This window comes from Myodes glareolus, chromosome 7 (genome assembly GCF_982192425.1).
Source record: "Myodes glareolus chromosome 7, mMyoGla1.1, whole genome shotgun sequence".
Taxonomy (NCBI): domain Eukaryota; kingdom Metazoa; phylum Chordata; class Mammalia; order Rodentia; family Cricetidae; genus Myodes; species Myodes glareolus.
This window is the reverse complement of record NC_142032.1, coordinates 102,226,667-102,239,870: the sequence shown is the minus strand read 5'-3', so window position 1 is coordinate 102,239,870 and position 13,204 is coordinate 102,226,667. Positions and strand designations below refer to the sequence as shown.

Sequence of the window (13,204 nt, the reverse complement as noted above, 5' to 3'; positions counted from 1 at the left end):
TCTGGGGTAGGCATGTTACTACTGGGGCTCATCTGCGCATGGCAGCTGAGGTGAAGAATGGAGAGTCTGCAGCAGTTCATTCTCATGTAGTGTCTCCCTTAGCCCTTCTGCCTAGTGTTTCCTAAGGCAGCCTCAGCCTCCATTTTGGTGAACACAAGTGGCTGAGCTATCTCTGAAATGACAAAGACTGGAAGCTGGGCTAGCTAAGAGTCTTCAGCTGAAGCAGAGCCTGGCTCTGGCTGTAATCCTGCCAGTGAAGACCTGTCCCCTATAGGCAACAGAGGGGACAACTCTGATGTGTGACTGATGGCTTTGGAGCCTTGACCAGGAAGTCGTTTCCTCAGGCTTTGCATCCTAGTCCACTATGGCGTCCCTGGCTGGGCCCCAGCGCTTTGTTAGGGAAATGAGGGTGGTGGTAGAGAACCACAATGAAGCCTACTGTCTTCTGTCCCCTCTTAGAGGAAACAAAAGGTTCCCAGTCTCTGCAGAGCCCTGGCTCATGCCCACCCGCTAATGCCCAGCACATAGGGAGGAGCCGGGGCCAATGGAGATAGGAGGTTTTATTGATGCTGATGGGGTAGGAAAGGCCCCCAGGAGCATGGGGCCTGAGTCAGTCAGCAGACGCATAAGGCCTGGGCACATGGGGCAGGTTAAGGCATTTTTCTTCTCAGGGTTCTGTGGCTTCTCCTTTGTTGGGGGGATATCTTGGAGAGCCTACTCCAAGAGCAAAGGCAGAGGTTAGAGCCCCTAACCTGAGAGGAGGCACCACAACAGGCAGCAACAACTTTGTGGAAAGCTGGATGAACTGGTCAGTAGCAGGAAATGGAGGGTGGCACTGGGCTGGCCTCTTGGAAGGCTCAACCTGGCTTAGGTGAACTCATGGAATACTTGGTATTCCCAAGCAGGGTGGGGCAGGGCCCAATGCCCCTTTCCCTGTGTACCTCCTTAAGGAATAAAAGGCAATCAGGGAGTCCCCTGGCAAGGGGTGCCAGAATTAGTCCTTAAGGCACAGCTGGGGGGCAGACAAGGCGCCAAGGCACAACTGGTGGGGGGGGCAAAGGGTAGCTGAATTCATCCAAGCTGAATGCCAGGGTCACAAGAGGATGCAGGACCGCCCACGCTTTATCGGTGTTGGGTTGAGCACTGCCCGGACAGCCTCTGCAAACACCTCCTTGACGCCGTCCTGCTGCAGCGCGGAGCACTCAAGGTAGCGCACAGCATGGATCTGCTTGGCCAGTGCCTGGCCCTGCTGCGGTGTGATGGGCGCTTGACCCTGCTCCTTGAGGCGCCGTAGGGTATCAGGCTGGGCTCTCAGGTCCTTCTTGGTGCCCACCAGGAGGATAGGGACGTCGGGGCAGTGGTGACACACCTCTGGATGCCACTTGTGCCTCACATTTTCATAGGAGGGTGGACTGGCAATGGAGAAACAGATGACAAAGACGTTGGTCTGAGGGTAGGAAAGGGTGCGCAGGCGGTCATACTCCTCCTGGCCCGCAGTGTCCCACAGGTTCAGGTTCACCGTGCGCCCGTCAACTGCACTCTGGGCGCTGTAATTGTCGAACACAGTGGGGATGTATTCCTTGGGGAAGGCATTAGTCGTGTAGCAGATGAGAAGGCATGTCTTGCCCACAGCCCCATCACCCACCACCACACACTTGATGCTCTGCATTGTGTATAAAGCTGCGGGAGTGGAGGCAGTGCCTCCTCCCTCTTCTGGACCCCACTGGAAGTAGTAACCTACGGAGAGATGAGAGGGACATTCTTGATTTAGGAGACCTGTACCTACTGAAAAAAAAAGATGAAGATATACAGAGAAAAAACACTTCTTGTTCAGTTATCTTGACATCATCCCCAAATCTCATCAAGACAAACATTAGAAACAAAGAGAGGCACTGAGCAAGATGCTGCAAAGCCGTAGCCTTCTATGAGCTCTGGTACCAGCCCAGTCCAACTGCTAATTCTAGCAATGACAATGGACAAACCACTCTTCTAAACAAACCTCAGTTTTCTAATCTGCAAAATGGAGATAATAGCGACTCATGTACTTACTGTATGGATTAGTTATTACATTTAAAGCACTGAGGACAGTACCTGGTTAACTAATACTAGTTATTTTTATTCTTCCTCAATACAAGGATCCGCTGGATCATCAACTACATATGGACTCCTTTCACTAGTCTGATCTCCCAATATTTGCTCCAAAGCCTCAAAAATTAAAGCCAATATGCATGATGGTAGTGGGGGACACCTTGCTGGGAAGTGGAACGGGAACCTTGGTGCTGTGGCTGCAGTGGATCAAGCACTGGCTGGTTCTCCCCAGCTGGAGGGAAGTGGCATTGCCTGATGAGGCCACTTCTCACGTTGCTGTTGACAGGATCCCCATCTGCTCTGTATGAGTGTGTTCAACCTTCAGACATTCAGACAGACCCTCAGAGTGGGTAGCAGCTTGAATAAAGTAAAGAGAACCAGACTGAAAACCAGAGAATAAGTTCTACCTCAGTTCTCTGACTCACTGCGGCCAGCATGAAGCACTTATCCCCTCTGGGTCTCAGGTTTTCTTTTCAGGAAATGAAGGTAAAAAGTGTATGACAGGGCTGGAGAGATGGCTCAGCAGTAGGAGCAGGTACTGCTTTGAAGACCTGAGTTCACTTCCCAGCCCCTGCTTTAAGCACTCCACAATTGCCTCTAGCTCCAGATCTAGGGCTCCCTTTGGCGTCTGAGGAAACCAGCATTCATACAAAAACACACATACCAGCATACGTACACCCAGCCGGGTGTGGTGTGTTTACCTATATCCAAGCACTCAGGCAGGAAGATTACGGTAAGTTTGAGACCAACCTACTCTACCTAGTGAGTTCTAGAACAGTCAAAGATATATAGTAAAGCCCTATCTCAAAACAAAAGCAAACAAAGACTTAGGCTTAAGGAGGAAAACACTGCATGTTTTCTCTCATATGTAAAATCTAAATTTAAATATAGATCAGATTTAAATATGTGTGCGTGTGTGTGACATGAAAGCAGAAGGGGAACTATTTGGGAAGAGGAAGGACATCAGTGTGGAGAGAGGAGGGGTGACTATGAGGAGAGTATAGTGATAAATATGACACATACATAGGAAAATGATAATATAATGACAAATGATAAATATGATACAAACATAGGAAGACTTCATAATGAAATCTATTTCTTATGTACTAACTTGAAAGCCTCAGGGGCAGGGGCAGGTGCATTGTGTCCACTGCATTATTTGAGTCCTGGCATTTCACAGTAGAACTCCTGGGCCTGAAATCTTAAGATCAACACAGAAGGGGACTAAGCAGCAGTAAGAGTAAGACCCCTCACAGGAGGTGGTGGAGCATGCCTTTAGTCCCACTCTGAAGACAGAGGCAGGGGCCTCTGTGAGCTTGGGGCCAGCCTGGTCTACAGATTGAGTCCCAGGACAAAATCACACAGAGAAACCCTGTTTCAAAAAAACAAAACACAAAAGACTAACACACCTCCTGCCCCAAGTCCAGCAGTGAACCTACACAGGCAGGAAGGCAAGGAGGGTATTCTGGCTAGCAGTCCCGAGGCCCATGAGACTGAAAGTACAACAGGCCCTCTAGGGAGGTGGTTATCAACCACCAAATCAGTAAATCAGTCCTCAAAGGAGTGGGGCTGGCCAAGGAAGAGGGCTGGCCATGGGAAGAGGGCGATGAATGAGTGTCCACAACAAGGTGTGGCACACCTCTGACCCGCTGGGCTCACCTGCTGATCTCAACCCTCAGTGAAAGGCCTCCATATGATACAAGTCTTTACCGAGAGAATGGCAGGTGTTACTCGATTCTCCCCCTGACTGGTAGGACTTTATTTTACAAACTCAGAAACCAAGCCCAGAGCTGTTAAAAAGTCATCCAGCCTCACACAGCTGTGTGGAGTTTGGGAGCCAGGACACAAACTCAGTTGTGATCCAAAGTCCTAAGTGTTCTTCATCATATCACGTGGCTCGCAGATAACTGTGGGGCCTTGAATAAATTAGTCACTTCCTTTACCATAGCCTCAGTTTCTTCACATCAAGAGTCATGACGGTTGTCTTCCTGGCCTCGTGGGGGATGCAGCGTGACCGCGAATACACTTTTGTGTGCCACACACACGGGCAGCGACCAAAGCAAAGCGTGGCCAGTTCTCCCTGTGAGAATAACTGCCTCTCGCGGTTCGACCTTCGTCCTCTCCCAACAGAACTCTCCTCTTTTCCCCTTGCTTTCAGTCGTACTATCTTTACTGTTGCTGGAGCACCGCTGAGGACTGGCTCTGGACAGGCGTGCTACTGTGACGTCCTAGCTCCAGCTCTCCGGCAGGTCTTCCCCTGAAATTCTACGGCTGGAGTGGGCCAGATGAGTTTCCTCACCTTAGAGACTCCACGCCATAGGCTTAGCTCACTTACGTCAAATGGAAGGAAAGAGTGGCTGCGGGAGGCCAATATGTACAATTAGATTTTGATGATGACTTTAAAAAAGATCTTTGCTGGAAATGTGGCTCAGTGATATTGCACTTGCCTCGTATATGTAAAGGCCCAGTTTCAATCTCCAGAATTCTACTCCCTAGTAATAAATATAATTAAAAAAAAAAAAACTTGGTTTCGTAAATAAATTGATGTTTGAAGATATATAAGCAAATGACAATAACTTGTTCTAGGTTTTTATACCCAACTTATTCAGATCATGCCTGGACTCTTTGTCATCAAAGTTGATCACACTATAAGAGGGGTTTTAGAATCATGCAGACCTGGATTTAAATCCTATTTCCACCACTTATCTGTTTTGTGACCCTGGATTTAGGATGAATTGCCTCTGTAATCTTCAGTTTCCTTATCTCTCAAATTCAGCCACAAACAGTAGTTCTCACAGGGTTGCTATACGAGGTTAAATGCGTTAATATACAATATCTGCATGATACAGTATGAGTTCCTAGCTCCTCCTCCAAAAGGGTCTACAATGTTGTCTATAAAGCCAATCTTGGGGGCTGGAGAGATGGCTCAGTGGTTAAGAGCTTTACCTGCTCTTCCAAAGGTCCTGAGTTCAATTCCCAGCAACCACACGGTGGCTCACAACATCTGTAATGAGATTTGGTGCCCTCTTCTGGCCTGCAGGGATACATGCGGGCAGAACACTAAATACATAATAAATAAATAAATCTTAAAAAAAAAAGTCAATCTTGGTCATTCTTTTCCACTGCTCCCCTTTTTTAAAGACAGGGTTTTATTGTGTGGCTCTCCTGGAACTATGTAGACCAGGTTGGACTTGAACTCACAAAGATCCTCAGCATCCAGAGTGCTGAGATTAAAGGTGTGTCCCACGACACCTGGCAAGTCCTAGCCATTTTTTTTAAATCTCACATTTTTTGTTTGTTGTTTGTTTTTCGAGACAGGGTTTCTCTATAGCTTTGGAGCCTGTCCTGGAACTAGCTCTTGTGGACCAGGCTGGCCTCGAACTCACAAAGATCCTGCCTCTGCTTCCCAAGTGCTGGAATTAAAGGCGTGAGCCACCATCGCCCGGCCTATCTCATATTTTATGCTTATTTTTCTTCCTGCTGCTATTCCCTTTTCCCCTCAAATCTTCCCGGATCTTCAAGGCCTAAATCTCACCAGGTCATAAAGTTATTTGCATTTCCATAGCATGGTTACTCCTTTTAACTCTGCTTTGGCTCCATATGAATCTAATTTCTCTATACATAAGTGATAAATATTCCTTAAATAGCAGGCTGGGTTTCTGTCAACTCAACCACAAAAAAGCTTTGAGTATAGGGCTAAACACACAGAAGTATACAACCACTGCCTTTTGATGTGCTGAGCCAGCCCTTATCATGAAGATAATAGGATGGACCCCTCTCAAGCCTGCCCCAGTCAACAATACTCCAATGCTGAGTTTTAGTGGAGAATATTGACAGCCCCCCAAAAGGCTAATTAGTTTGAAATGGCTCTAGAAGGGTTAGTATAGTACTATAGCTCATGGGGCAGGAGGATGGAGCCTATTAGAGTGAGCCTGATTGCATCCAGTGGGCCAGGGCCTTGGGGTGTGTTCCAGGCAGGCCAAGAACAGGGAGGAAAAGGAAGTACTGATGTTTGCCTGATTGCCTGATCTCGGTGGCAGTTAGAGCAGGGGAAGTGTCCCAACTGGGAGTGGGGGAGGGGAAGCATGGGCTCTAAAAGGCCTGTGCAGTGTAATCCTGCAGCCTTCTAGGCCACCTCTCTAACACAAAGCTCTCAGTATTTTGAAACTCTCCCTACTGACAACACACATTTCAAACCTTACCTCTGATTAAACTACCCTGTTCTTTCAAAGTGACCTCCACAGTCTCTACCCCCAAAACACAAGCAGTACTAAGCAGGGTCAAGCACTACTTCCACCTCCTCCAAGAATGTTTTTGTACAAGCTACGTGGTGGTGGCCGTGGCAGTGATGGTGGTGGCACTCTCCTTAAGTCCACTTGGGAAGCAGAGGCAGACAGCTCTCTGAGTTTGAGGTCAGCCTGGTTTACAGAGCAAGTTCTAGGACAGCCAGGGTGACACAGGAAAAACCCTGTCTTGAAAAACCAAAACAACAAAACCAAAACAACAAAACAATAATAATAATAAAAATAAAGTATATAATCCAAGTCACAAGTGACTTCACTGACCCTGTCTATTTCACGCGGAGGCTGCTCAGAATTTTATCTCTTAGACTGGAAAAGCCTAGAGGGCAAAGTCCTGCCTGATTTCTGACTCCCTGAGTATAGCACGTGGCTCTGTCAGTAAAGAACAAGCAGCGAGCTCAATCTGTCCCTCTCTGCACACTTGCACAAGGGCTCATCTTCCAAATGCTGTGCACTCCTTCAGAGTCTTCTTGTCCTCTGGGCTCAGCTGTTTCCCACCTTCTCCAGGCTATTTCAGCCCCTCCTCTTTTACCTTCACCAGTACCGACCGTCCTGTTTATTTGCAGAAGCCCAGCACAAGACTGAGTGAAGCTGTGCAGTGAGAGGGCCATGCTCCCCACCCCACCCCCATCAGTCCTGACATTGAGACTGGGAACAAGAAAGGCCTCTATGTCCAAGAGACACTAGACAAAGGTAGCCAACTTCTTCCTCATCCAGAGAAACAGAAAGTTAAGCTAAGAAACACACAAGCTAGATTGCTCTGGTTTGACTAAAAGACAGAGAGGTCAAGCAACGGTAGCTTGGAGGGGCTGAAGAAAATGGGAAGAAAAAGTAGAAGATCGGCTAAAGATTAGAGTTGGTTGGCCAAAGACAACCAAGCCAGGGGCATGGTGCTACAGTAAGCTTTTCTGTCTGTCTGTCTGGAAGGGAAGATAGAGGAGAGGTGACACAGGAGGCTCCCGCTGGGGCTGCAGCTGCCTACAGCTGGGCTGGGAGGAGGAAGCTAGGGGAGACCTGAGGTCAGTGTGGGACTGGGACCAGGCCAAGGGCTCAGACTTTTTCTTCCCCTTCTCAGCATCAGCAGGGAAGAGCCTAAGAGAACCTAGTTCTCAATCTTAAAAAAAAAAAAAAACAAAAAAAAACAAAAAAAACAAAAAAACAAAAAAACAAAAATAAGCATCTTTATTCCCAGCAGAGGCAGGCATATCTCTGAGTTAGAGATCAGCCTGGTCTACAAAGAGAGTTCCAGGACAGCCAGGACTACACAGAGAAAGAAATCCTGTCTCAAAAAAACTTGATGCTGCTTAACTAGGGATTGCAGAGGAGGAAGAAAGAAGACAACTGTAACTGAGCAGGGTATAGAGGGTTGAGACAACGATACTAAGTCTGTCCCATGCTCATCCCAACACCCAGGGTGTTCCACAAAGGGTGAGCCCCAGAGACAGGACAGCTCCAGCTTGGGGAGCCAAGATGCCCCTCCCCCACCCAGCAGCACAGAGGAAGGCTCACACACTAGCTTCTCTCTGCCTGGCAGCAGCTCAGCAATCTCTGGGCCCCATGAAAGGCCTGTGAAGTGGCACTTCCTTTGCTTTTGCTCACTTCACATGAGGCTGTGAATGCCAACCTCGCAATCCTGTCTCCCCCACTTAAAAACATAGAGAAATCCAGGGCTTCCCAGTCCTTTTAGTGTGCCACGCAAGGTCTGAGGGGGTTTCCACCAGGGAAAAAACACCAGGGAGGAAATGCCACATCTATTTTCCACTGTCAGTAGGCACAGCACTAGGGCAGTGGACAGGGTATACACCCCCATCCTGGAGTCCTGCAACAAGATCCCAGCATCACTGGCTTCTTATCTCTCAACCTACAGCAATCTTTGTACTTTGCATAAAGAGCAAGAGTTCTGCCCTGGACAGATCAAGGCTGATGAGAAAGGAAGGCTGAGTCTGAGGCTGCTGTGTCTCTTTAGAGGAGGGCCAGTCAAACCTATCAGTGTTCACTGTGCCCTTTGGAGGTAGTAAAAATGCAAATTGTTTTTTCCTTGTTGTTGTTAGGTTTTCTTTTCTTTTCTTTTTAAAGACAGGGCCTCACTATATCACCCTGGCTGGCCTGGCTTCTGCCTCCCAAGCACTGGGATTAAAGGTCTGTACCACCAGGCCTCCTGGCTTGCAACCTAATTTTGAAATAAGAGTCAAGATAGAGTAAGGACCTAGCTCTCCTAATCTCTGGCCTGATGTTACTCTTACTCTGATGTTACTCTTACTCTCACAAAACTGAGAAGGTGAAGACTGAAGGTTAGTCTGACCTTTGACTTCATTCAAGATGTCCCTAGTGTGGTTTGCTCCTTAGTAATGAATGGATCAGAAGGCTGGAGAGATGGCTGAGTAGGTTTAAGAGCACTTGTTCTTGCAGAGGACCCAGGTTTGATTCCCAGCACCCACATGGTGGCTCACAGGTCCATAGAGTTCCAGTTCCAGGAGATCCAACACCCTCCATGGGCACCAGGCATAGACGTGGTACATATACACATATGTAGGCAAAACATCTATATACATAAACAAATCTAAAATAAATAAATAAGTAGGCCAAACAAGTTAGGTTGACATCTGTTTTAAGCTTTAGTTTTTAAGCTCCCAAGCCTCCCCAGCCCGGCCCACCTCATGGGTAGCACTAACAGTGTGCACTGCACAGCCAGCCACCCTGCTCCTGCCGGAGCAGAGAAGCTCCTCCTCTGGCTTTCGGCTCCTGGGGACATGCCCTCCCCCTCCCCAAGTGTGAGATGAGGACAAAAGAGGAAGCTGGACCCTGGACAGGAAAACCAGTCTGATCTGGGGAGGTGGCCCAGGCTTTGTCTTTGGTTTCCCTTAGAAGATCTTCTCACAGACCCTACAACCTTTACTTCTAATGGATCGACTGTCCAGGAAGGGAAGAGGCTTTCTGTCTGGACACAGGCACCCTCCTTCTTCCCTCTTCTCCAGCTACTATCGCAGCAGCATCGTCCTGACTGCCTGGGTGACCACAGCCACTCCTATCTTCCTGCTCATAACCCCCTATAAGCTATCAGACATCTCATCTGCCTTAACATCTCCCCTGCAGCAACTCTCCAAAGCCCAGATTGCTAAGCAGGACATGTAACAATGTCACCCTCTATTTCTTCTTGTATTACCTTACCCATACTTCTGTAGCCAAAGCCTCCACAGCAGCTTCCTAGCTAGCCTCCCACCATGGTGTTTCCATTTAGATCCCTCCTATCCTGGTCATAGTTCTCTTGCAATTAGCTTAAACTTCCAATGGAGCAGACCTTGCCTAAGAGAAAAATCCAGCTATTTCCATTCTATCTTTACCCTCAGAGCCCTGTGGGTTACTGAATTATAGCGAATACTAAATTAAGCACTGGTTTATCAAGCTGGGAATCATGGCTCCTGAGGATTTTTATTGAGCTGTGATACTGAGAAAATGTGCCGTGTGCACATCCTTTCCTGAGTTGGGATTTAATACAGATCCCTTGGATTTCCTCCGTGGGGCCAAACCTCTGTACTCCCCAGAATGAGAGCAGGGAAGACAGGTGGAGAAGGGCCGGACTAGAAGACACGGGTGGTGGGGGAGGAACAACCGTGAGGTAAGAGGATAGGGAAAGGAAGGAGCCTAGCTCTTAAATTTAGCTTTGCTCGAAGGCCCCCCCAATCGTGGCATTTGCTCCCCTCCACTTCTCTTTTACTCTCGTGAGGAGAGGTTACTACAGAAGAGTGCAGGGGGTAGAGACAGACAAACTCCCTGGGCATGCAATCCAAAGGCTGAGAAGGGGAACTCCAGAATGGAGACAAGAACTTACAGGGCCAAGACAGACTAAGTTACTTTGGAGAAATTCCTTAGAGAGAGGGAATAGGATCCCAGGTAAGAAGCAAATATCAAGGATGCTAAAGACAGAAGGTTCAGCGTAACTCCCTGGCAAGGTTCTGCCGCACAACAGAAAACGGGACCCAACCCCTGCAGTCCCCAGAAAGCAACAGGGAAGAAGAACCTGTTGGTCTCACACCCATTTCCTGATCAAAAATTTAAAACCAGTCAGTAGATCAGCCGCAGTTTTCCCTCCAGAACCTGGCCTTTGCCCCCTGCTTTTCTTAGCACAGCAAAGAGCCCACCTCATTCTCCCCACTGGTTGGAACCAGTAAGTACTGAGGAGACAGGAGCCTTTAGGCCTTTCCCCAAGCAGAGGCTGAACTCTTTGGGGAGCACCTAAGACTCCCTGGCCTTTCTCGCTAGTCTCACTCTTGGGCCACCCTACCCGGACTGCTACACACTGCTTCCCCTGCCTAACCACAATGCCACCCGCTGCAGGTTCCCAGGTTCCCGTCAGTCTGCCGGTTTCTGCTCCGGGCTTTCTCAAGGCCGAGGGCAGTTATTTTGTCTCTAAGAGATAAAGATGTTGACACACCAGAACTTGCATATTTATCCGCGTGTGCACGTTTTCAACCCTTTAATCACTTTCATCGGGAGGCTGCAACCTGCATCTCTAAGCTAAGGAGGCGGGAAAGCGCTAGCAAACTCAAGTCTGGAACAGCTTCTAACACCAAAGATACGGACATAAGAAAAGATACTGGCAGGGCGGTCGGGAAAATGGAAACAAAAGGGGGATATGTGTGTGTTAGCCAGAGGCTGAGAAGAGACGGAAGGTGGGGGGGCAGCAGAGAACTAAACAGAGAACAGGGAAGTGTGAGATTAGGGCCTGGGTACATCTAGGTGGTTGGGGGAAAAGAGACCGAAGATGAATGTGGTAGACACTAAGCCGAGTGGAGGAAGACAGTATGTGGAATTCGGGTGAGAGAGAAGACTAAGAGACAGCTCTCAATCATCCCTGAAAGCCAGTACTCCCAGCTGTCCTATACGTTGTCAGTGAATGTCGGTATCGAGACCTTTTCCTTCCTCAGGTTATCCTCAAAAAAGCAAGGCCAGACTGAGTCAGTCAGACACAACAGACTTGTTCACTAAATACCTGTTGCGTTGCACATAGATAAAGAGGTCGGCTCAGAAAAATACAGAGAAGGAGCGGGGATTCCCCACCGGTCCTCCTGAGGGCTGCAGCAACAGTGCAGCTACAGACGGCTCCGACCTTCCCTGGTGAAACCTTCCTCTGCATTCTCAGGCTTCAGAGGCCCCAGCACCGCCCCCCTCTCAGCCTCACAAATGTCACAACTGCAGAGCTGAGAGCGCAGCGCGCCTTCTCTAGCCAGAGGCCCTCTCCTTTCACATACTACTGAACACCCCCACAACTTTTGAGGGCACCCCACCGCAGAGTCCCATGCTCACAGCTCAGCGCTTTCCCACTTCCGAGTCTCTCACGGCTGGGACCTCAGAGGTTCCTCGCGGCTCTCAGGATCCTGCGCTGTCCCTTGGATCCCACCCTCAACCCCAGCCATCAGCGATCGACTCGAAGTGGCCGCTGTCCCCGCCCGGCCTTCCGCGCCCGCCCAACTTGCAGTGAGCGAGAACCTCCCGCCCGCGGCCTCCCTCCTGCAAACTTCCCGGCTCGCGGGCGCCCCGCCGGTCCCAGCTAGCCGCGCTCCTCTTCCCAGGACCCCTGCCCATCGGTCCGGCCCGGGCCTCACCTGGTGCCCTCCCCGCGACGGGGGAGCTGGGGGCGGCGGCGGCGGCTCTGGACTCAAGAAGGAAGTGAGAGCTGGAGGCCGGAGGAAGTGGGGGGAGTGGGGGCCGGGCCGGGCCGGGGCGGGGCGCGGGGGCGGGCCGGCCGGGCCGGGGCGGGGCGGACCAGGAAGTCGGCGGCCTCTCGCCCCCCACCCTCCTGCAAGCTTTGCAGTTCACCCCTCGCCCGATGGCCCCTGAGACCCCTCAGGTCTGGCTTCTCCGGGTCAGCTCTCCCTGCTTTCCCTTGGCATCCCACCCCAGCCGAGGCTCTAAGCTAGGCGCTGGGCGTTTGTTCTCTTCCTGCTATCTCACACCCGCCGCCAACCTCCGCGGGCAGGCTGAGAACAGCCTTCCGCTCAGCGCGGGGATCTGGAGGTAGCCGAGGCTGGCTAGGGGTTAGCCGGAACGGGTCAGGCTGGGGCAGTCCCCACCCCTGCCCTGGGCCTTGGGAGAGTGCGGGTGGTGGTGATTCAGCAGTGGGAAGGTCCCAGACCCCTAGGGAGGGTGGGGAGACTGGGGGAAGGGCAGCTGCCGTCAGCACCCCGGGAAAAGACATGATCAGCAGAGACGCAGGCGGAGCTGCGCGGGCCCCAAAAACAGGATGTCGTGTCGTGGTTCCGCACCTCGCGGCTCCGCGGGGCTCTGGGGAGGGGGCGGGGCGTGGGCAGACGTGGGGCTCCTCTTGTTCCCCGAGTTCGGCCTGGCGCGCAGCTGCTCGGAGCGGTAGGACCGCACCCAGGCCGAGGTCCGGCTTGGGCCCTGGAGACAGGCGATGGACAGACTCGTGGGCGCCCCCTGGTGCTTGTAACGTAGACCTTGGTGCCGGGCTTTGGCTGGAGAATCCACGTTCTTGGTTCTTTAAACAACTTTCTGGGTGCTCTACCACGTGCAGAGCTCTGCTAGGTGCAGTGGAAACAGCACGAGATGGACAGCCCTTCTTACAGAGGACTTACAAATAAAGAGGATCAATTCTGACAAATAGTTTAACCTTTCCAAGTAGCTTTTTTTTTTTTTGTAAAATCAACAAAAAATTTCTCCACCCCAAGGATGTGAAAATAACAAGAGTACGTACGTGTCTGTGCTACTGTATACTGTATAGAAAATGAAGTTAAGACAATCAGATTCAGGCTGCACTATGACTGAGTGAATGAAAGCGTGTTCCGAGATTCTTCAGA

At 50.3% G+C, this 13,204-nt stretch overlaps 1 protein-coding gene across 4 annotated transcripts; it reads right to left on the bottom strand.

Annotated features, from left to right (window-relative positions):
* Nucleotides 1-545: 545 nt before the first annotated feature.
* On the bottom strand, nucleotides 546-12,149 carry Rhog (ras homolog family member G). 4 transcript variants are annotated; one of them, XM_087908644.1, is made up of 3 exons: nucleotides 11,993-12,043; nucleotides 5,035-5,122; nucleotides 546-1,737 (listed from the first exon to the last, which is right to left on the bottom strand). In XM_087908644.1, exon 3 carries the CDS (start codon nucleotides 1,667-1,669, stop codon nucleotides 1,094-1,096), a length of 576 nt encoding a protein of 191 aa, XP_087764770.1. In that variant the 5' UTR covers nucleotides 1,670-1,737; nucleotides 5,035-5,122; nucleotides 11,993-12,043; the 3' UTR covers nucleotides 546-1,093. The 4 variants fall into 4 exon arrangements, with proteins under 4 accessions (XP_087764770.1, XP_087764769.1, XP_087764771.1 ...); XM_087908643.1 differs by lacking the exon at nucleotides 5,035-5,122 and having other exon boundaries at nucleotides 11,993-12,149; XM_087908645.1 differs by lacking the exons at nucleotides 5,035-5,122; nucleotides 11,993-12,043 and adding an exon at nucleotides 11,694-11,832.
* Between the last annotated feature and the right edge of the window lie 1,055 nt (nucleotides 12,150-13,204).

Coding starts and splice junctions, on each gene's coding strand:
- Rhog (XM_087908643.1), bottom strand. CDS start 1,669: ATGCAGAGCATCAAGTGTGTGGTGGTGGGTGATGGGGCTGTGGGCAAG.